Source organism: Chiloscyllium plagiosum, chromosome 12, assembly GCF_004010195.1.
Source record: "Chiloscyllium plagiosum isolate BGI_BamShark_2017 chromosome 12, ASM401019v2, whole genome shotgun sequence".
Taxonomy (NCBI): domain Eukaryota; kingdom Metazoa; phylum Chordata; class Chondrichthyes; order Orectolobiformes; family Hemiscylliidae; genus Chiloscyllium; species Chiloscyllium plagiosum.
In genome coordinates this window covers 24,467,831-24,492,641 of record NC_057721.1, presented here as the reverse complement: position 1 = coordinate 24,492,641, position 24,811 = coordinate 24,467,831, and the positions used below count along the sequence as shown (strand labels likewise).

At 40.5% G+C, this 24,811-nt stretch overlaps 1 protein-coding gene across 5 annotated transcripts in view; it reads right to left on the bottom strand.

The window, feature by feature from the left end:
• dmd (dystrophin) overlaps nt 1-24,811 on the bottom strand; it is a 2,012,228-nt gene that overhangs the window by 544,440 nt on the left and 1,442,977 nt on the right. For all 5 annotated transcript variants that reach the window (XM_043700735.1, XM_043700733.1, XM_043700734.1 and 2 more), the window contains 2 exons: nt 7,859-8,003; nt 3,336-3,485 (listed from right to left, as the gene is read on the bottom strand). In XM_043700735.1, the coding sequence (XP_043556670.1) occupies nt 3,336-3,485; nt 7,859-8,003 (295 nt within the window). The remainder of the gene's footprint in view (nt 1-3,335; nt 3,486-7,858; nt 8,004-24,811) is intronic.

Below are 24,811 nucleotides of genomic sequence, written 5' to 3'. Positions count from 1 at the left end.
CGTTGTGAGGCACTACAAACATGAGAGAAGCATTGATTCAGAACAGATCCACCAGCTTAGACTGAGCATCCACAAGCTGCTGTAGGTCATTTACAACAACAGAAATTAGTCCAACATAATCGGTAATACTGTGGAGAGGCAGTTTAGTATTACCATCAGCCAGAGGGCCAACCTTAGTTCAGTGAGAATCACCTATGCTAATCGAATCAACACTCATGTAATTTTAATTTAACGGACAGTTTTTTCTCAAAGTTTTTAAATAAAAGCTGTGTGAATCTCCACTTTTGGCAGGAAGAACAGCTTTCACATTGACCCTGCAATTTTACACACTTAACTAACTTCACTATTTCATTTGCCCATGTTCATTCTATCCCTCCTTTCATCCTCTCCTCTCATGCTATCCCATTTTTTCTTATCATCCCCATTCCAATCTATCCGTCATAGATACAATCTCTCCAGTCAGGACAGATTTGTCACTGGCACCAACATCTCCTCTGTGTAGCCACTCAAAGGTTTTACATATGCCAACTGCTCCAAAAGAAACAAAATCAACAACTTGTTGGGCCTTGGATTTGTGTTTTATTAAGTTGGAGCAATAGAAGAACCCTGAATGGGTGGGGTCAAGTTCCCACAGAACTGGGATTTTTAGTTTAAGTTTTTCAGCAGCAGTTGTAGCTGGGGTGTTGGGGCTGGATGTGGAAGCTCTCATTCTTTTCTCTGTTAGAGCCAAAAGCTGGAGTTTACTTTGTGTTGCTAGAATTGCATATGAGACTATCCGTTTTACTGAATTTGCCTTTGCCAGGGGTGTGTTATGGGATGTTACAGGTCAATCTGCTATAACATGCATTTTGTTAATGTGAATTCATAATAACACAAATGACGAAGTGGGGACGCTGTTTCTGTAGTGCAAACTGTTAAAGAGTTTATTGGTTATTGTGTGATACCGGCCCTATTAGTTTAAATGGTACTGCTATTACGTGATTTTCTCATCACACAGGGTTGCACGAAAATGGAACTACCACATTATAGCAGAACTGAATAATACATTACGTTAATATTATTTTGCTAAGCATTTTGATAGAGAAAAAGGTTAAGCCAATTCTTTTCTTTATTGTCCCTAGTTTAATTATTGTGCATGAATAAAGTGTGCTTTATTTCAAGTCTGGTAGTTTGGACAATCAGATTGTATCTAGAATACAATGCCTTACACTGAACTTTAAAATAAGAAAAAAGTAGGGTCTAGACTATCTTCTTAATATATTTTGAGGGTGTTTGGTCTGTTCCATAACAATGCACTACCCCCAAAATCAAATGACCCTAAACTGACCAATCAAAACAGCCCAGAAACACAAAAACTGACTACAATTCTATGATGATGTCCATATACCTCCTCCTCCACCATCTGGATCACCACAGCTGAGATTGTGCCTGAATGGTCATGTCATTGGACCAGTAATCTGGAGGTGCAGGGTTATTTTCAACCATGGCAGCTGGTAGAATTTAAATTCTATTCCTAAAAGCCAAAATTGAAGCGAGCATCAATGATGGTTGCCATAAACCCATCACCAATTGTTGTAAAAAACAATCATCTGGATCACTACAGTTCTTTGGGAAACAAAACCTGCTAAACTTATCCAGTGTGGCTAATGTGACTCCAGGCCAACAACAATGTACTTGATTTTTAACTTGCCTCTGAAAGAACAATGCTAGCCACTCCATTCAATAACAATTAATAATAGACAATAAATATTGGCCTTGTCAAATAAGATATAGGAGAAGAATTAGGCTATTTAGCCCAACGAGTCTGCTCCACCATTCAATCATGGCTGATTGATTTTTCAACTCCATTTTCCTGCCTTCTCCCCAAAACCCTTGATCCACTGAGACATCAATAACCTATCTATGTCTGTCTTAATAGGTTGGCCTTCACAACCTTCTGTGACAAAGATTTTCACCATCTGGCTGAAGAAATTCCTCCTCATCTCAATTCTATTGGGTTGTCTCTTCACTCTGAGGTTGTGCCCTCAGATCCTAGTCTCTCCTCCGAGTGGAAACATCTTCTCCTGGATAGATCCAGGGATACCTGTGAGAGATTGTCTTTCAAGACTGTTAAAAGTAAACATAAATCTGTATAAAAATTAGATAAATTATTTGAAACTGTCAAGTTGTCAAGGGAACTAATAAATGTTTAAGTCTCTTAAAACGCCTGGACTCCAAAGTTATGAAGAAACTGCCTGCGGTGTAAAGAGATCTGCTTGCTATTTCACTGAATGTTGGATATGATTCTGGGGGTTAAATTATTGGATTTATGCTGCATGGCTGTTTTCATAGCCTATCATTATCACAGTGGCATGCCTGTCGATTCAGAGTATGATTGCCGGCCCCAGTTACTCATAAGATCTTTGAAGTGGGACTAAAAGTACAAATTCTTGCCTTTTTAAAGGAAGGAATTAAGTAATGAAGGAAGATAAATATAGTAAATGGGTTTGTATCAATGCTCATTATTTTCTAAATAGTGAATTCACCAACAGATGCTGGAAATTTTATTTAATTTTACTTGAATATGGGTTATGCGATTTCCTCATGGAGATACTGGTACATTGGAATGAAGGGTATGAGGGTAAAAAGATGGTGGATGGGTGAGGAGCAGAGACATGTAAGTTGGCACCATGTTAGCATAGAGGTCAGAAAGGATCATGGGTGAGGAGGTGCATGGAAAAGCATAGATTGGCATTGCAGGTGGGATTGGCCATGGGGACTTATGTTGGCATTAGTCATGGGGGTGGATGGATTCATGAGGTACCATGGTTAGGCAGCTGGGCCAAGACAAGTGTGAGGCTAGAAAGCTGTTTTTGCTTTTTTTACCAACTGGGACAAAGTCCCAATTCACTGAGGTTAACCATTCACATAGTCTGCCCTTACACCCAGAAGCCACTGGGGTTACTTTAAACCTTTGCCTGGAACAGTGGGCCTGACTCCCATTAACACCTGTCTCCTCTGAAACACACATCTAGGGCTTGCTTTGTGAAACATTTTCTACCAAATCCAATTTGCAAAACCCACTTGCCCAATTCTGCACTCCCAACATGGAAAAGTAAGTCAATGAGAAATACTGATTCATAATAAAATCCTTCCTGCAAATGTATACACCAACACAAATATATGCACACACAGATCAAAGAAAATAATTGTCTTGCAAGAAAATGTAACAGAAAGTATTTTTTTAACATTTGATTCTCTCCTCCTAGATTGATCAATTAATCCTTACTAGCCCCGCCACTTTACTGAAGTTTCAGATTCTCTGAAATGTGAGACTTTTACAGCTATTTTCATACCTTAGTCCAACGATTGTTGGCCTGCAAGAGACCAGTTTCCAATTTAAAACGTTGGTCTGGGAACAGAGTCGCACTTTTGAGTGCCACTCCTCCACTCTCATTAATTCGCTTCAATTTCCCTTTCCGTGGAGGAATTTCACCAACGCGAAACTGGAAAAAAAACAGAAAATTGAGGTGCTTTTCTATTTGTGGCTTGTAATCACCCAAAATTAAATCATAGAACACCATATATAGTTCGAGAGTGTTACATTAGTGTTCGCCAAAATGTGAAATTAAATGTTTAACCATACTTTGGGCTGGATTTCCTTCCAGGAAACCACTGGTTTTCAGTTGGTTCTGAAGCACCGCTCGGAGGAAACAGGAACTGGAGAGCCCAATATTCTTAAAACTGACAGCATACATTTTTCTCCCCCTCCATAATCAACACAATCTATTATCCATAAAACTGAATGACCCAGGAAAGCAGGTTTACAGTAGGTCTTGAGTAGTGGGAACATGTCTGCCTCCAACTCATTTCTACCTCAACCATGTCCCTTCTCAATCCACTCGCTAACTCTGTAAACACAGGGGAGTTTCCATTGGAACAGAACTGACAATGTTTAATAGCAAGATGTATCATGTTAGATTTTGCTCTGGAGTTTACTTTTAATTGCCTTCGGGGTTTAAATGAGAGTTCAGTGTGCTATCATTTGGAAATCTTACGAGCAATGGTTCATTTTAAGCTTAAATAAATAGAAAGTTTAAATTGCAGGTCGTTTGCGAAAGGGAGACTCTTTAATGGGCTGTGGGGCCTTCCAAAGTTGCATGTTTGATTTTATTCTCATATCCATAATAAATAACTCAGTTGGATTAAGTCAATATAATATAACAGTAGAAGAAGAAACAGAAAAAGCAATTAACATTGCTAATTTTGTACCATGTCCGATATTGCTTCTTGACCTTTTGGCCAAGATCAAGTGTAAGCATCAAGTTGTGAGTCATCAAAGGATTTCAAAATCATCGCTGGATTGTAATTGGATGTTGGAAGATCATCAGTTGAGCTGAGCTACTATTGGGGGATCCTTATGCTGTCTTCGGCCTAACACCAATTCGGTATTTAGCCAACCAGAGCCAAGGCAATGGCAAGCAGCAGGCAAGGGTATCGGCACACAGTCAGTGTGGCTGTGAAGAAGGTTGGAGAAGGTATGCTGGTCAATCGGAACTTCTTTGTCAAGTGGATCTTCCTGGATTGGTGTGGATTTCAAGCAGTTGGCAGTTAGGGTGCAGTGGGAAAAGACCACTGTCTGAAGTCCTTGTGCCAAAGTTAAATTGAGGTCTGTTCAGTTAACGGCCATTCCCGCTGCTTCCAAAGCATGTCAATATAGTCTTGTTCAAGCAAGAGATGCCTTTGGTTTGTTTGGATAGAGTAAAAACTCCAATGTTTGTTTCTCCATGTGCAACTGTACAGAACCGAACTGCTTCAGTGACTATGTATATAAAGATACTTCTATGAATAAAATATATTTTTGAGTAAAACTAATCTATTCTACCAACTACGGTTTACTGTCTTCATGTACAAAGTTCTGGATGGGGGATGGTGAGAACATACCCAATGCTGCTCTCATCCTGATGGCCATCTTTGTGTGCAGCTGCATCAAGTTGTGCCCAGACCTTTGGTACATAAACACCAAGTGTCACTACGTACTGAGCTTCCGCATGTCTCCAGTGTTGCAAAGGATAGGCCTGGCCTTGTTCCGTGGATGGTTCTGTATCACCTGTCCCAAATGGAAAAATTTGTAAAGGAAAACACCTTTGACCACAAGTCCATCAGCAAGTGGTCAGCACACAGTATCCTCAAGATACTGTGGGGAAAGGAAAGGGTTGGTTCTGTTGGGGTGGTTCCCTGACCAGGCTCTCAAAGTCATTTGGTAGAATGGCTCATCGCCAAAACTTTCCAACGAGCACCAGGACATTGCTTGGCTGATGGGGAGAAGGCACTACCTGTGAGATCCTTCATGCATGCCTGGTCTCCCTACACCACCATACAATGCCCTTGAAGTGGCTGCCCGGCAAAGGGGTGTGGTGGGATGTAGACTCTATCACACATCTCCTGCTAGAATGTGCCTTTACAAAGGAAGGCTTGAGAAAGATGCAATGGTTTTTCACAAATTTCTCTGTGACGCAGGATTGTGTGCTCTACGGTCTACCTCTTGGGACACACACTTAGACAAACGTTGACTGTGCCTGGAGAACCATCAACTCGGTGAAAGATGCTCTTTGGTCTCTCCGAAGCTTGTTGGTCTTCCAGTGTAAAGAGTTGATCTTGACTGAGTGTTACAGACTGGCATATTCCAAGGTCCAGCATTATGTGCTGAATGACGCACTAAAGGTTGAAGAAACTGCTACCAAGGTGCAGTGGGAAAGGACCACCATCTAGGTTCTACACTTTGGCAGCAAGTGTAATACCAGCACTGTGATGATGAAGATGCACAGAGGGATAGCCACAAACAACAAAAGAGGCTAGGTTCCAACAAGCAGAAGGACATGAGCATCCTCCAGCTCACAAATGGCAGACATCATGAGGGGCCTGGTGAAACCCCATCTCCAGACATTGGGAACCAAAAGTTATCCACCGCTGCACAGCTCCGGGAGACCGGGAGCAGCAACGCTCTGAGTAAGGAGCAGAGCACACCAGCAGCTTTATCCAGTTCGCAACCAGACTTCCTCACTCATCCTGTCCCCGGGAAGGTATGGCATGTGAGATCTTAGAACTCTGACCTTCTTACTTCAGATTGGCAATGTACAACAGCTTAGTGATGTGAAAATCTGGGCAAAGTTGAAGCACATATTTAGTTAATGAGTGAAAATGCATCATTGAAACTTCAAGGCTAATTCCATAAGTACCTCGTTTAACCTTGAACATGTAAATATGTTCAAAACTTTTCTATGATTAAGTCCATGACAGGGTGTCCCTGGTGAAGATATCACTAGAACACTCAATGCCTTTGCATGATTGACAGGTAGGAAAATTACTGAATGGAGAATGACATAAATAATATCACTGTTTAATTTTATAAATTTCCTTTTATTTAAATGAAGAGAAAATAAACTTTAAAGAGGCTGGCAAACTACAACTTTTAGATCACTCAGTGCACTTTCCAGGTTTTAGGATCAGTTATCTTCCTTTAAGAACTTCCACAATTATCTGCACCTCTAAATGAAATGTGCTTTAAAACTAAATTAATGAGCAAAAAAACATTTAAAAAACGACTTTCTAAATCAGCCATAAGCATTTAAATGCAGAGTATTTGGTCAGATTTTCCGAGGAAGAGGCAATGATAGTCAGACCACTTCATTATCATATTTTTTGTGCTAAGAGTGAGCTCTGCATTGCTGACAGGAGATTCCATTTGGGGCTGCTTTAGTTGTGTGGTTTCAGGTTGGAAAATAGAGGTCCCAGACTGGATAGAGAGGATGGTAATATGTCCCTGGGAGGAGGGAGGTTGTCTAGTCCAGCAGAAGGGGACACAGGTCACGGGGGAAGAGGTGTGTCAGGTCAGGATCTGTGAGCATGGAAGGAGCTTGAGGCAGGTTTAATTTAGGGGGTAAGGGAGCTGTAATTTGGGACGGGTGAGGAGTGTCTGGTAAACTGGAGTTTAATAGTTACCCATGAGTGATATTAGGTTTTTAATTGTCTACATCTGCAATGTGTAACTATCAATTTCAATGCAGCATAAGCCTTCACATTCTCTGAGACAAACAGACACTTCCAGGCAGAGGGAAATTGACAATCGGAATCTTCAAATTACATGGGCAATTCCCTCAGAATCTGTTACATTGAGGATTCCACGGGGTCCCCATGCTCCACCCCCATCTACGCTACAGAAAAAAACCCATCTGGCCATCAGAGTATGGGGCCATTTTTGAAAAATATGTAACAGAGTTAAATTCATTTTAATGAGGGCTCTGCTACTGATTTGTATTGCTTCACAAATTATTCAACATTACTCCTCATGACAACACAGGTGTTTGTAGCCGGCCTGTACCTTGCCCAGTGAACTAGACTTCATGTGTGAACCCATTAAGAGTGACTATGGGGAGTGGTACATGTCACCACAATGGAGCTCAATCATGTCCTGTAATGATTCCATACATGGATTTTCCAGATGAGAGTTACTTCATTCTGCTCAGGAACAGGATCTCAAATTCCCTTTTGACAACAAGGGAATATTTTGCCCTCCTGCCACCCTAGCTCAGTTTCAGTCGGCATGTAAATCAGTGATCAAATTTGGGTTCTTCTTTAATGGTGCAGTTCAATATCACTTTGCTGACTACCACAATTCAATAACTCATTGGAATTTTACAAGGAATTTTAGTGAATTATAATATTATTCTGAATGATGGATAATTTTAAAGTTTTCTACCAAGCAAATTTGCATTTTTTGAAAGAAACTAAGAATGCATTTGCACACAATGTACAATGAACTGATATAAAGAACTTTGACACAATGATAAAGCATAATTCAACAATACTGCTCTGTTACCTTGACTCTCTCCAACGAATCTCTTAGCTGCTGCTCATTTCCAGGGTGAAGGTCTATTCCCACAACGCTCTCTGCTTCTTCAAGCCAGCTGAGATATTCATTCAAGTCTTCGTGCAATTCTGAAATATGTTTCTCCTCCTCTAACCTGTAATGGGTACAATAATGAAGATCAATGCCATGAATTACATTTGGAAATAAAAACTTTTTGCAAATCTATTTCCACAGTCAGTATTTCAATCTCAATTTACGTGTTTGGAACATGTACTTTCTGCAAAGAAGTCAAAAAAGTAACCATCATGGGCCTCTGCTGAACCTTGCAAATAGATTACCAAGCAACCAAATACAATAATGTTCACACAATTTATTGCAGTACATTCTCACTATATATACACTCATCAAGAATAGGTTTATCGCATTCACATATACAGCAGAATAAATGCTCCTGACCTTACTTTTGGACTTACACTTATTGAAGTACATATTAACGGATATGTGGCTCTATTATATCACACATCCATATTCACTCATTAAATGTGTGTAATCCATTCACAGAAAATTATTTGGCAGAATAAAATAGTATCAATTTGATAATAAGATGCAAACACACTCAGATTTTGAATTTGTATGTGAATCAGTGACAAAAAATGTGTAAATATATTACCATTTGTTTACAAACTGTGGCTAAGATTGATGACTATTGCAAATTAGAAGTGACACCTCATCAATTCCCCAGAGTGCACAATACATTTCAACACAGCAAATCAATGATAATATTTATGTTCAATTATATCTAACCTTTGGTAATAGCAAAGTACAATAGAATGTTGACAATAGATGTGCCTTCATAATTTCACATGTAAAAGACAAAATCCAAACATTCTTTGATACCTAATTTGCCAGTCTTGCCGAACCGTGAGAGCAATTTTTGGGTCCCATACCTCAGGAAGGATGTATTGGCCCTGGTCCAGATCTAAAGGACGTTCATGAGAATGATCCCAGGAATGAGAGGCTTAACATATGAGAAATGTTTGAGGACTCTGGGACTATGCTCAATGGAGTTGAGAAGGCTGAGGGAGGGAGCTGATTGAAACTTACAGATGTGACAATGCTGCCCCTTTTACAAGGGTATGTTGACCTTGATTTTCTTTCAGGACAGGTCGTAAAGACAGAGTTGCTGATTTGAATGGAAATGGTTACTTTGAATAATGGCAGGGGAGTGGCCAGTCCCCCCAGTTCAGTTCTTTTTTTTTAAGCTTGGTTTAGTTTTTTAGCAAGAAGTCAGAAACTTGCTGAGGACCTCAAGAAGCAGCTACAGTGAAAAGAAGTTCCATGTTTCAACAGAGGTCTTGCCTGGACTTCCTCTCTGATGAGGTAAGAGGTGTAAGACCCTGTTTTTGAATTTACCCTTTTTCAAAGAGTGTGTTGATGGGATGCTGCAGGGATTGGAACAGTTTCGTTAAGTTGCGATATCATGTCAGTTGGGTTATCAAATAAGTTATTCTAAATTCTTTTCTTTTGTTTGTGTATCATCTGTACTGCTTAAATAAATTCTGTTTGTTTTATCTGAGTGGTTTGACCGGCTGCATCATTCCTGGATTATCCACCTTAAGTCTGCCTTAGAGATAATAAAAGTTAGGGTCTGGGCTACCTTCTGAAAATGTTTTGAGGGGGATCTGGCCTGGTACAAAACATAGAATACTGAATGGCCTGGACAGAGTGGATGCTGGAAAGATGTTTCCATTGGCAGGTGAGACGAGGACCTGAGGGCACAGCCTTTGAGTAAAGGGAAGACCCTTTGGAACGAGGATAAGGAGAAACATTTTTAGCTAGAGAGTGGTGAATCTGTAGAATTCATTGCCAGAGAGGGCTGTGGAGGTCAGGTCGTTGTGTATATTTAAACCAGAGAAACGTAAGTTCTTGATTGCCAAGGGGATCAAAGATTACCGGGACAAAGCAGGAAAATGGGGTAGGAAAACCTATAAGCCATGATTGAATGACAGAGCAGACTCGATGAGCCAAATGGCCTAATTTCTGCTCTCTGGTCTTACGTCCAATAAGGTCAGATTCATTTAGCCAGAGTCGATACAGACCTATTAGGAGCATCATTTCCATGATATTAATTGTGCCCCTTGCTTTGCCTGCTCCTGTCCTCTCTTGGATCAATTATACAGAATTTCTGTGTTTTTGATTGTGGGGAACACCATTACTTCCCTGAATGCGATTGTAGCTTCAGGATTTAATGCAGATGCAGATTCATATACAAATCCTGAAATTCTGCTCTGCCATTCACTGCTCCTCTGCAGACTACTCTACAACGCTATTAATTCCCGGATATTTTAATCATTAGTAATCTCTCAAAAAGAATGATCATAATATTTTAGCTTTATGTGCTAGTGAAATTTGGAATAAGGGGATAGGGCAGTTTTGCACCTTCTCTAGTAGGTACATCCACATACTGAATCAGAAAATTGTCTTGTACACACTTAAGAAATTCCTCTCCATCTAAACCTTTAACAGTATGGCAGTCCCAGTCGATGTTTGGAAGTTAAAATCCCCAACCATAACTACCCTATTATTCTTACAGATAGCCGAGATCTCCTTACAAGTTTGTTTCTCAATTTCCCTCTGACTATTAGGGGGTCTATAATACAATCCCAGTCAAGCGATCATCCCTTTCTTATTTCTCAGTTCCACCCAAATAACTTCCCTGGATGTATTTCTGGGAATATCCTCCCTCAGCACAGCTGTAATGCTATCCCTTATCAAAAATGCCACACCCCTCCTCTCTTGCCTCCCTTTCTATCCTTCCTGTAGTATTTGTATCCTGGAACATTAAACTGCCAGTCCGGCCCATCCCTGAGCCATGTTTCTGTAATTGCTATGATATCCCAGTCCCATGTTCCTAACCATGCCCTGAGTTCATTCTGGGGTACAGATGCAATAGGAGGGATAGAAAGGGAGACAAGAGCAGAGGGGTCGTGGCATTATTGATGAGGGAAAACATCATGGCTGTACTTAGAGAGGATATTCCCGAGGGATCATCAGTGAAGTTATGTGAATGGAATTGAGAAATAAAAAAGGGCTGATCATCTTGATGGGACTGTACTACAGGTCGGAAATGTGTTGCTGGAAAAGCGCAGCAGGTCAGGCAGCATCCAGGGAACAGGAGAATCGACGTTTCGGGCATAAGCCCTTCTTCAGGAATCCTCACTTCTGCAGTCTGCATCTGCAGTCCTCACTTTCTCCCCTGTACTACAGGTCCCCCAATTATCAGTGGGAAACTGAGGAGCAAGTATGTCGGGAGAGCTCAAATATCTGTAAGAGTAATAGGGGAGTTTAACTTTCCAATATAAACTGGGACTTCCATAGTGTTAAGGGCTTGGATGGGGAGGAATCTGTCAAGTGCATTCAAGAAAACGCTCTGATTGAGTATGTAGATGTACTTATTAGATAAGGAGCAAAATTTGAACTTCTCTTGGGAAATAAGGCAGGAGTAATGACTGACGTGTTAGTGGGGGAGCACTTTGGGACCAGTGATCTGAATTATAACAGTTTTAAATTAGTTATAGAGAAAGACAGGCCTCGTCTAAAAGTTAAAGTTCTAAATTGGAGCAAGGCCAATTTTGATAGCACTAGACAGGAACTTCCAAAATATTGAGGGACGCTGTTCTCAGGTAAAGGAACAACTGGCAAATGGGAGGTTTTCAAAAGTGAGATAATGAGAGTTCAGAGACAGTATATATCTGTTCGACAAAAAGGGAAGGATGCCAGGAGTAGGGAACACTGGATGACTAGACATATTGAGGCTCTGGTTAAGAAAAAGAAGGAAGTATATGTCAGCTACAGCCAGCTGGGATCTAGGGAATCCCTTGAAGGGTGAGGGGCAATGGAGAGGGGTGTGGGTTCCACTTTAGAGGAAAATCAGGAGACCAAATAGGGGATATGAGAAAGTTTTGGCAGAGGTTAAGGAGAATCCAAAGAGATTCTACAAGTTCAAAACAGTAACTAGGAAGAGAATAGGGCCATCCATATATAGAACCACAGGAGAATGGTAAGGTCCTGAACGAATATTTCACAACAGTATTTACTATGGAAAAAGACCTGGAAGGTAGGAAAATAAATAGTGTTGTCTTGAAAGGGTTCATATTACAGAAGATGCAGTGCTGTAGGTCTTAAAACGCATAAAGATAGGTAAACCCCCACGACCTGATCAGGTGTACACCAGGACATTGTGGGAAGCTAGGAATGAAATTGTGGATCCCTAGCAGAGACACTAGTACCATCAACAGTCAATGAGCGAGGTGCCGGAAGATTGGAGGTTAGTTAATGTTGTGCCATTGTTTAAGATACCCTGTAAAGAAAAGGCAAGAAACTATAGACTGATGAGCCTTTCACCAATGGTAGATCAGTTGTTGGAGGGGATTCTGACAGATAGGATTTACATGCATTTGGAAAGGCAAGGACTGATTAGGGACAGTCAGCGTGGTTTTGTGCATGGGAAATCATGTCTCACTAACATGAAGAGATGACAAAGATGATAGATGTAGGCAGAGTGGTAGACATTTTCTACATGGACAATGGTAAGGCCTTCAACAAGGTCGAGCATGATAGACTAGTTAGTAAAGTTAGCTAACATGTGTTCCAGGGAAAGCTAGTTAACTGGATACAAAATTAGCTTGACTGTAGGAGGTAGACTGTGGTGGTAGAGGGTTGATGTTCGGACTGGAGGACTGTGACCAGTGGTGTACTGCAAAAGGCTTGGTTCTGGGTCTACTGTTGCTCATCATTGATTTGGATGAGAAAATCGGAGGCATAAGTATTAAGTTTGGACAGTGAAGGTAATTTTTGAGTAAAGCAAGATCTTAATTAGCTGGGCCAATGAGCTGAGGAGGTGGCAGATGGAGTTGAATTTAGATAAATGTGAGGTATTGCCTTTTGGTAAGACAAATCAGGGCAGGACTTACACAGTTAATGGCAAGACCCTGGGAAGTGTTGTCAAACAGCGTGACCTGGGAGTGCAGGTATACAGTTTCTTAAAAGTGGTGTCAACTGTATAAGAATGGTGAAGAATTTGGCACACTTACCTTCACTGGTCAAACTTTGACTGCAGAAGTTGGGACATCACCGTGTGGCTGTACAGGCATTGGTGTGGATACTTTTAGAATACTGTGTACAATTCTGTTATATGAAATATGTCATTAAACTGGAGAGGGTGCAGCAAGATTTACAATGCTTTTGCTGGGACTGGAGGGTTTAGTTTATATGAAGAGGCTAGATAGGCTGGGACTTTTTCCCCGAGAGCATAGGAAGCCGAAGGGTGACCTTATAGGGGTTTATAAAATACTGAGGGACACGGATAAGGTCAATAGCCAAGATCTTTTCCCTGCACTAGGGGAATCTAAAACTACACGGCATACATTCCAGATGAGAGGGGAAAGATTTAAAAGGGACCTGAGCAGCAACTTTCTCACAGAGGGTAGCACATATGGCATGAATTGCCTGAGGAAGTGGTAGAGGTTGATACAATTACAACATTTAAAAGGCATTTGGATGGGTACATGAATAGGAACAGTTTAGAGGGATATGAGCCAAATATCGGCAAATGAAACGAGTTCAGTTTGGGAAAGCTAGTTGGCATGGATGAGTTGGACCAAAGGTTCTGTTTCCATGCTATGTTACTCCTTCACTCCATATATTCCAAATTTCATTTCACTGCACCTTAATTTTTTTAAAAAGTTGATGAATTTTAGCACTCATCATTCTATTTGGTGTCCGTGGAAATTCTGATTGGTGCTTGGGCAGTTTGACGATGCTGAGAAAAATAGAACAAACAATTGTACACAGAAATATTTAAATTTCTCCTCAGGGGCTACTAGATCTTTCAGTGCAACTTTCCTTTAAGTTGATGATAGGCACCATTGTTTCAAGCTGACCACAAATTACGGACTGTATTTTCATGGCATCTAGTGGACCTTCAGTAGACATGCCAACATACAAGCTTCAGAAATGTTGATTTTTCCAAAGAATATTGAACAGATTGAATCAACACTGAACAAAAGCCTATGACCAAGGTCATGACTTCAAGGCAATTGTAAAGTTATCTTCAATTTGAATACATTGGATTTCAATATCTTTATTACTGTTTTGGGATCACATTCGACAATACAATTTCTTTGCTGTGAAATCCAATTACTTCATGAATGACACATGAAAGTAGTATTTACTATGGCAATGCATTGGAAATGAACTTGTCATGGCTTAAAATATGGTTATACCCAAAATTTCATCTGTCATATAAATTAAGGAAGAGGCGAGACATATATCAAAGTGCATTTTGTTTGCCGGGGCATATTTATAAATCCTGGAATGAGTAGTGTTCAATTCTGTGGCTTGCTATGCATCCTTGAATACGTTTCTGCATCTTTTCACTTTCATCCCTGTGTAGTTCTTTCCTTAGAGTAAGTGTATTTACAAAGAGCTGTGGTACATTTCTCACATCAAAGTGACTTCACTGCTGCTTTTGAATCTGGCATAAACTGTTGGGAACAAAATCTGCTTGCTGTTAATTGTTGCACTTCTACATGGAAGGATACCAAACAGACTGTGGGTACATTGACAATACTGCAAGGTTTCTGTTTCTGAACTTGCCAGCCCATGAGTTTAGTGAACATACAAGACCAGAAAATGTCTGCAAGTTTGCCATTGGTGCAAAGCAATTCTTTTCTATTTTCTTCATTCATGGTATGTGGGGATCTTGGTTAAGTCAGCGTTTATTGCACCCCCCCCCACCCAGTTGCCATTGAGAAGCTGGTGATGAGACATCTTTTTGAACCACTGCAGTTCTTCAGGTGGAGTACATTCACAATGCTGTCAAGGAGGACTTTCCAGGATGAAAGAATGGCAATGTAAGAATGATGTGCAGCTTGGAAGGGAAGTTGCAGATGATGGTGTTTACATGCATCTGCTGCCCTTATGCTTTTCGGTGGGTAGAGGCCATTGGGTGGAAGGTGCTGTTGAAAGATGCTTGCTGACTTTGTTATGGACCAGGCCTGACTCCCAAAAAACATTTTTAAGCAGGTAGCCCAGACTGTAACTTCACCACTCATTTTTGGTAAGTGTATAGCGGATGTTCCCGGAGTAAATCAGCTGGTCCGATTGCCAAGTTTTAAACAGAGAATTTATTTACAAAATTACGGAATGAAACACAATGAACCGAAAATAGAATACCTGAATAACTTATCCTATCCATTAGTCAGGGTAAATGTAGGGAAATGAGTCTGGGTAGGTTAGTCTTCAGAGGCTTGGTGTGGACTTGTTGGGCCCAAGGGCCTGTTTCCACACTCTAGGGAATCTAATCTAAAATTCCTGACAGACTATTCTGACTTAATGATGCTGTTCCAAAAATATGTGCAACAGTCCTAATAAACAGACCCCTTAGCACAAAGAGTAAAAACGACACAAAAACCTTAGAGGTTACAAGGTCAGGAGGGCAGAAGGAGAGGCAGAGGGTCCACATTCGACTGTAACCCTGACTCAACTAACCCCCGAACTGAACTGACCTGCGCAACTAGAGTACTGGCCACACCCTCTTGATTATACTAGTTTTTTTTTAAAGACATGAAAACCTTAGGCCGGAGGCATTATCTGTTAGGGGTAAACAAAAAGGGCCCAATAAACCTTTCAAACTCAAGCCTAGTTGGAGCCAGGAAAATTACCCCTCTCTGAAAAAAACTCAAGGGCACAGCAACTTTGAGAAAGGACAAGCTTTGTGTGCACTTTATACAAGGCACCCATTGCTGCCCCTGTATGTCACTGGAGGAGGCAGTGCATGTTTCTGGTAGTAGATGAGAAGCTAATCAAATGCATTACTTTAGCCTGGATGGGTTAGGATTAGGCTTGGGGTTAGCTTCTGGGTGATGCTGGTGCTGTACACATCTCGGTCAGTGAAGAGTATTCCATCACATTGCTGACTTGTGCCTTGTAGATGGTGGACAGGCTTTGGGGAGTCAGGAGGTGAGTTACTCACTGCAAAATTCTGAATCTCTGACCGGCTTGAGAAGCAACAATATTTATGTAACTGATCTAGTTCAGTTTCTGGTCAATGGTTACCACATTTATGGTGGCAGGGTTGATCAGTGACGGTAATCCCATTGACTGTCAAGAGGAGATGGTTGGACATTCTCTTTTATGAAACCAGAAAGTGCAGTAGAAGCTCAGCAGTCAAGATTAGAGTGGTGCTGGAAATGCACAGCAGGTCAGGCAGCATCCGAGAAGCAGGAAAATTGACATTTCGGGCAGGAGTCCTTCATTAGGAACCATTCCTGATGAAGGGCTCCTGCCCGAAACATCGATCTTCCTGCTCCTCGGATGCTGCCTGACCTGCTGTGCATTTCCAGCACCACTCTAATCTTGACTCTAATCTCCAGCATCTGCAGTCCTCACTTTTGCCTAGAAGCTCAGCAGTCTGGTAGAATTCGTGAAAAAAGAATTAGCATTTCAAGTCCAATGTAATTTTTCTCTGCAAAGATTCCCTCTTGTTGAAGATGGTCTTTGCTTGGTCTGAATACTCTCTAGCTCTTGGACATATTGCATATGGACATGGGTGGCTTGCCTGAGCAATTACGAATTGTGAAACCTTTTTTAAAAATTATTTCACTCGTGGGACATGAGCGTCACTAGCTAGGCCAGCATGTATTGCCAATCCGTACCTGCTCCTGAGAAGGGGGTAGTGAGCTGCTTTTTTGAACTGCTGCAGTCCATGCACTGCGAACCAACAATGCTGTCTGGGAGGGAATTGCAGGATTTTGACTCAGTGACAGTGAAGGAATAGCGATATATTTCCAAGTCATGGTTTTGAGTGGCTTGGAGGGGAACTTGGAAGTGATGGTGTTCCCATGCATCTGCTGCCCTTGAACTTCAGGTTGGTTGTGTTCACGCATTTGGAAGGAGCTGTCCCACAACCTTTGATGACCTTTTGCATGCAGGTTGTGGACTGTACACACTGTTGCTATTGAGTGTCATTGGTGGAGAGATTGAATGCTATTGGCTGCTTGGTCCTGGTTGGTTTCAAGTTATTTGCGTGTCGTTAGAACTGTCCCGAACCAGTTCGATAGGGAGAATTCCATCACACATTTGACTTGTACCTTGTAGATGGTAGACTGGCTTTGGGGAGTCAGCAGACATGCTTACCTTTGACTATATGATTGAAGGTAGGTCATGGATGAAGCAGGTAAAGATGGTTGGGCCAATGCACTTTCCTGAGGAACATCTGCAGCCATGCCACAGCTACAACAATTACAACAGAAAAAGCTATTGCAAATATGGCAGGACACCACCAGATAATTAGGTTTTAGATGAACTATTAGCTCACAATCTCAATTTAGGTTTTCCCTCTGTTTCTAACATGGGTTTATTTATGAAGGATGCTGCACCACCTTTTTTCTTGGTTGTGTCGGATGTAACAATTCTGGCTGAGGTTTTCTGAGGACTCAAAGCTAGAATGTCCTTGTAGCACTTCCTTTGAGTGCTCTCTCAACTCAGTCCATTTTCAAGCTATCAGAGATCTGCCTTTGGGAGTGAATGTCATTTAACTTTCTGCGACATGTGACTCCAATAAATTGAGAGTTTGACTTCAGTTTTAGTAGTGCTCCTGAACTGGGCTGATGTCTCAGTGAACCAAGGCCTATGGGGTTCCTGTCTACTCTGATCCCGCTTTGGGCCCACTGCAGAAGGCAATGGTCCTGCAGAAGGCACAGTGATGTTAGAATACCTCACCATAAGTGTGAGAGCAGGAAAACAGTAATGTAAGTATTTGCCAGAAATATAAAATGGTGTTCAAATATCTTGAAGCAGTGATTCAGAGACGGAACAGCAAGTTCATGCTCCACAAACTGTTCTCACTCCTCTGGTTTACTGCTGGAGAACAGGCTGCAGCCTGCTGTGGGACCCTGGAAAACCTTTCATTGCAGGTACCTAAAGTCAGGATGGCTGGGTCTTCTTGGCAAAATGATGTGATTTCATGTCATTAAAGTGAGCTGACACACTGACTCTCAAATGTTACATCATGCACACATCTGCAACAGCAGTCATGGCCACCACTTCTATGCTGGAAAGGATGGACCTCAAAATCTGTACAAAATCCTGTGTCAAGTTTTTGCTGGACACATCCACGCTCCTCATCAGTGACAGCAGGTTTCCTGACAGATCATTGTGTGAACATATACACCACACAACCATCTTCATCTGATTCCTCTATGGTTGAACCCCTGTGTATCCTTGTCAACTGGGGAGCTTGCGACTTCCCCTTGGTAAAGGCGACTCACTGTGTGAAGATCTGGCTTCTATGATATCCTTCACAACAGATGTAACGTCACCAGTGATTGCAAGTGTGAGATGATTGAATGGTTTTTCCTCTATCAGTCTTCTGTTCTTCTTTCACTTCACAGTCCTCCACTAATGCTTGATAATGTTTTAATAGCTGGGAAGAACAAAGACATAAGCATGGTGTTGCATAATGGAAATGATTACACTACCGGCAGCTTGTGTATCAAAGAATATTGTGGGATGAGGGGGAGACGATTTGCAAGAAGGTGAATCAACTTGAAATAACTGTCAATGTCTGGGTCATGGTTACTCCAACAACTGGCCAGAACTGCATTGGGATGAGGATATCAGACATGTTTGTCAAATGCTGAGGAGATGGCGGGCCTTCTGGTGTATGGCTCTTCATCATTCAGGAGAGAGGGGTGTTGCAGTGAACCTGGTACAATTTGTTTGAGTGATGTAGCTGTCATTTCTGAATAGCTGACCACGTATGTGAGGTTCACAGCAGTGCTATAAGTGTATGACGATGAGGTAAAATAATGGATGTCAGGTATGAGTCATGTTTGACAGACAATATTGATGGATCAGCGAAATGATTACAGTGAATTGAGAAATTTCTGAGGTTAGACATTCAGTAATAAGAGTACAGCAGTTGAGAACGTATAAATTGAACTTGATCACTTGAGTGAGCTCATTGAATTTCTTCACACACAGCACAGAGCTCCACCACTGACATTAACTGTGGCAGCTTTCTTGTTCCTGCTACTTGTACAATTTTGTCTCAACTGTCTCCTGTCCTTTGGATACAGGATACATTCCTACCTGTCCTACTCTGCCATCAAAATCTCCAGTGCTACCTCAGAGAACCTTACAGCACTCTTTCTGTCTTACGTTACAGTCATTCTTCTTTCTGCTCAGAGACTCCTCCTTCACCACTTCTAGCACCTACTGCAGCCAGAATTTACTTTTGCTTTACAAGTTACAGTCTGGTTTTAAGAAGCACAGACTGGATTTAAATAATGCCAGTCGCATGCGAATCTGAGCCACTGCTCAGCCTTGCAGCTGACGAGCAGCACTGAGTGAAACATGGAGCAGAATTCTATCATTATAATGAACTATCAACACAAGGTTTGCATGTGCCTGAATCACAAAAAAATGCATGTGTAATGACAAATTTAAAAACTCAAATCGTCCAGTTAAGTTTGACCTAATATGTCACCTATACAATCTGAACCAGGTAACACAAGTTAGCATGGTGAATTCTGTCCGATAAGGTAAATTCTGAATGAATGAATGCATTACGCTCCATACAGTCTGATGAAGTCTTACAGTTTCGGGTGTGGAAATTCGACAATAACTCTGGATCTTGAAGGGTATAGCTATGCCATTCCAAAACTCTTCACAACAATGTATGACTAGCTAATGTAACTCACAGAAAGAGCCTTTTTTGTTGAGACTACTAGTGGCAGTTTCTAGAGGCTGAGGGATGACGTTATTGAGGTTTATAAATCATTACAGGCATAGATAAGGCGAACAGCCAAGTTTTTTCCCCCAGGGTAGGAAGATCCATAGCTAGAGGGTATCAGGTTAAGGTGAGAAGAGAAAGATTTAAAACACACCTGAGAGGTAACTTTTTCCACACAAAGGATGCTGCATATATGGAACGAATGGCCAGAGCAAGTAGTAGAGGTGAGTACAATTGCAAAATTTGAAAAATATTTGGGAAGGTACATGTATAAGAAAGGTTGAGAGGGATATGGGCCAAATGCAGGCAAATGAGACAAGGATACCTGGTTGGCCTGGGTGGTTAGACCAAAGGCTCTGTTTCCAAGCTGTGTGACTCTATGACTTGATATGGGCCTTAGAGTCCAACGAGGAAACAGGTATATTGGCAGCATCTTTCTATCCACAAATATCATCATTTCAACATTAAATTGTACAGTGGAAGTGTAAAAGGAAGAAAAAGAATGGGAGTGAGTGAAAGAGGAAAGAGAATCTCCAACAATAATTAAAATCTAAAGGAATCAGATTCAGGACTTGCAAATATTAATTGTCAGCAATAGAGAGGTTGCTTGGCAGTAATTAAGATATATCACATTATTAAAAGTCCACTTACACTTGGATGACTAACGCTAGCTTTTTCTGATGTAATTAGTGCCCACTTCATGCTCTTGCATGTGAATTCTGAGTATCTCAGCATGATATCGATATTCAAAGCTTCTGCAAAGTAAGGTAGCTTGAATAACAACCTTTTGCTTCCTTCATGCAGCTGAGTATGTGTGTGACCACTAGAAATTAGATTGACACTGCTCACCTCACCACCATTTCTTTTGAAAATCCAGGGTCTCCAAATCTAAACATTTAGCCAACAAGCAAATAGATTAGCAATCACTTCTTGATAAGTGTTTTTTTCTGAGGGACCTTCTAAATTCATAGCAAAGTAGTACTGTTGTCGACATGCATGTTGGGTTGTGAACTCAAAATCCTGAAGGAAGTCAAAAGAATTTGATGTAGAAACAATCTCATTCTATGTGAACTTTGTTTGTCAAATTTACAGAGAATAACAATGAAAGATGAACTTATAGAAGTGACACTTACTGCCCCACTACTTGTTAGCTTACAATCAGCAATTCTTTCATGCAATTAAATTCATGATAGTTTCCAGATTCTCTTGGAGTGTACTGTGATCTGACAGAGTTCCACAGTTCCGCGCAGAACATACAGATTTTACATAAAGCTATTTATGACTCGCATGTTTTGGATGAAACAGCATTCTCCTGCTCTGAAGTTTGCACTATTAGAATTTTCACGACACATGATTTTATCATCCATGGGTTGTTATGCAGCATTAGCAAACCTATAGACGTCCTCAAAGATAAGACAGAGGAGGCCTACTATCTGTGAAGTCATACCAGGGAAGAACTCTTGAAACAGATGGCTCATGAATATCAAAAAACAAATCAAGGAAACCTTTTGGTCAATCAATACAATTTCAAGGAGCTCAATTAGTTTTTGTTTTTTGCATGCCTGTTGTATTGTCGTCTAATCATGAATTGCAGCATACAATGTAATAACAAAGCTTACAGCTTACCATGATGCAATTCAAGAATGTTTTAAATCTAATTTTCAATTAGTTCTGTAAGGAGCAAATCTCATTTAAAACAAACCCCACACTCCAATGCAGTCACTGCACTGCAGTTATATAAAGTACTAAATGCATAAGAACAAATGCTGCTATAGGACTGACATTTCAATTTGAGGTTATTTTTGGTTACAGTTATATTATAATACCATCCTCGCTGTTTCATACAACATTTGGCAACACCTGCTTCAGCCTGGGTGGAATCATAGCCAAGACAGAACCGTGCATACACCTGTTTACACATTTGTCTTGAATTTTCATAACCAAATGATTTGACAGCATAGAAATCAAAGAAACTTTTTGCACAGGACAAGGCCATTTGGCCCAATGTATGCATGTTGCGATTGACAAAGAGCGAGCCAGCTGAACACACCTTCCTGTATTTGGCCCGCAGCCTTGCAGGTCATAGTGATTCGAGTAAACATTCAAGGACTTTTTCAATGCAGTGAGGGTTTCTACCTCCATTGCACTTTGAGGTAAAAAAATTTCAGACTCCTTCTGGGAAAAAAAATACCTTATTTTCCCTCTAATCCTTCTAGTGATTACTTTCACTTTGGTTTTGATCTCTTTGATAAGGAAAGATTCCTCCATTTATTTTGTGTAGGCCACTCATAATTTTATATACCTCAAACAAGTTAGCCACCAGACTCACCTGTTCCAAGAACGACAACCTCAGCCTGTTCAATTTTTCATCATCACTAAATTCTTTTCAAACTTTGCAACATAATTGTAAAACTCCTCTATATGCATTCCCACGTTACCTTTAATATGGTGACCAGAACTCTCTTGAACAATTCACTACTTAGTGCTGTATACAGTTTAAGCATAACCTCCTTGTTCCTATATTTAATGTCTTGGATGGCTAATGAATGATAGCATGCTACATGTTTTCTTACCAGTCCTATCAACCTGCCCTGATATCTTTACAGACTGGTGGACACATACTCCAAGAATGTTCTGTTCCTCCCCACTAAGTGGGTATTCTCCCATTTATTATATTTTCTCTGGACGTGCTACCCTTGTCAAACTACATAATCTCTCATTTCCCTCGATGTAACTAACCAGACAATCTATATCTTCCTGCAAGTTTAAGTTTTCTGTTGCACTGTCGACAATACAGGGATATATATTTATACAAAGGTGACAAATAATTTAATTCCTTACTACATATTCCAGGCTGTTTCTCCTTAATTCTGATATAATCATCAGCCTTATGTTTTGAGAAGACAGCCACAATGTACTTATTAACATTCTTCACTCATATTTTCTGTTGCCAAATGTAGTTTACCATTTTGACACTTAATAGGCTCACCTTTAGTTTCAGTCACTTGCATGTATTTTATAGACTAATTAAATATCTTTAGATGTTGACATGTTGGATTGAGAAAAACGTAGGAGAAGGTGGTGGGGCTGCTCCATTAATTAATGAGGACACTAGTTCTGTACTGAGAGACACTTCTAACTTGAAACATCAAGATATAAAATTATTGGATGGTAGACCCATGATAGATAGTTATTAAGATTTAAACTTTATGAAAAGTTCACTTGATAACACATTGAGGGGGTTCATAATGGGGGATTAAACTTGACTTCTGAATCTCACAGCAATGGGGAAATTGCTAACTGCTATTCTACATCTCTTTTTGTGGCAGTAATTGTTTCTTTACACCATTTTTAAAATCTACTTTTCTATTTCATTCGAAGACTTGATAACCAGGAACATTATGTTGCCATTCTCCCATCTAGATTATTTTCTAGTAATTGCTACAAAATTATAATCTACGAATTACTCTATGTCTTCAGTTCAAAATACTCCTTGCCCAACAAGTCCATACCGACCCTCTGAACAGCAACCCACCCAGACCCATTCCCCTACATTTACCCCATTCACCTAACACTATGGGCAATTTAGCATGGCCAATTCACTTAAACCTGCACATTTTTGGACTGTGGGAGGAAACTGGAGCACCTGGAAGAAACCCACGCAGACACGGGGAGAATGTACAAACTCCACACAGACAGGTGCCTGAGGCGGGAGTTGAACCCGGGTCTCTGGCGCTGTGAGGCAGCAGTGCTAACCACTGAGCCACCATGCCGCCCAAAATCGATACAGGGTCCTTACATTATGAATGTTTGCACTTATGAATGCAATCCTATACAGGGGTGCAATTTTAACGACCTTGCGTATGAACATTTCCTGTACTTACAAACAGCTGCATTACACTCCTGCATTGTGTTCCAACTTGCACACACATTGACTTGCGAATAGACTCCAGATGGAACTGATTCACAATCTGGGGACCTCCTGTATGTAGAAGTACAAACTAAAGAATATATTTTCCAATCTGTGTTTGTTCCACCTTTAGAAAACTCTTGCTAATTGGAATAACTCCACAGAAGACAGCAAACAGCAAGAGCTGCCACTATCACATTGGGTTTATACTCTCAGGTTTCAGAAATCTGGTTTAAATGGTTCAGATTTACAAGATAAAGTTCGAAGTGCACAATTAGAACTGTTGATATTACTAAGCTATGGGATAACTAACATGGCCGAAAAAATAATCTTTCATTTTAATGGAACATAGAAAGAATAACTGAGAAACATGAGAATTTTGGTCATGTTTTTAAACCTTTTCACCGGATTATTCCTTGCACCATGGATTCGTAGCAAATGGAAGTAAATTGGAATGACACAGATCAATTACATGGAAATGAGAATGACACATAGGACTTATATCTAATAGAAGAAATTGTGATTGTGCATTGCATTTACATCCAATGGAAGTAATTGAGAATGACACTTTAAATCTAATAACATAATGGGAATGACACTTTGGAGATGTAGCTAATGAAGCCAATGAGAATGATTCATTGGACTTCTGTTTAATGCAAGTAACTAAGAATGGCACACTGGACCTGTCCTAATGAAGTCAATGGGAACGACATATTAACTTGTATTCAATGAAAAAAATGGGAATGACATTTTCAGCTCGAGTATAATCAAACTAAATGGGTGATATATTCGGCTTCTGTGCTTGTATAAGAATTAAACTTAAATTGCATATACATTTATCAAGACTTGACTGCAGTACTTTGAGCTATTTTACCACTGCAGGAAAATATTTGTATAGAATATCAGAAATTCTTACTAAAAGTAGAAAGACAGGTATTGATTCCAACATGTTTTCCTCAAAAAAAAAGTTCTTCAACCATAACTGAGTTTTCAATAAAGGGCAATCTCCTCAATACTACTCATTTTTGTTGCTGTTATTTAAAACTATCGAGGTTTTAATGAAAAGACCCATTCCATTCCATTCCTATCCTGATCCAAATAATTTACATTCATGAAATACGATTTTTGGAAGACCCTTGTGTCAGGCTTTGGCAACTTCTAGAGCTGCAGCATGCATTCAGACACAAATAATGTATTTATTGGTTCAGTTAATCATTGCACTTCTTAACATCACAGTGAGAAATTCAGACCAAGA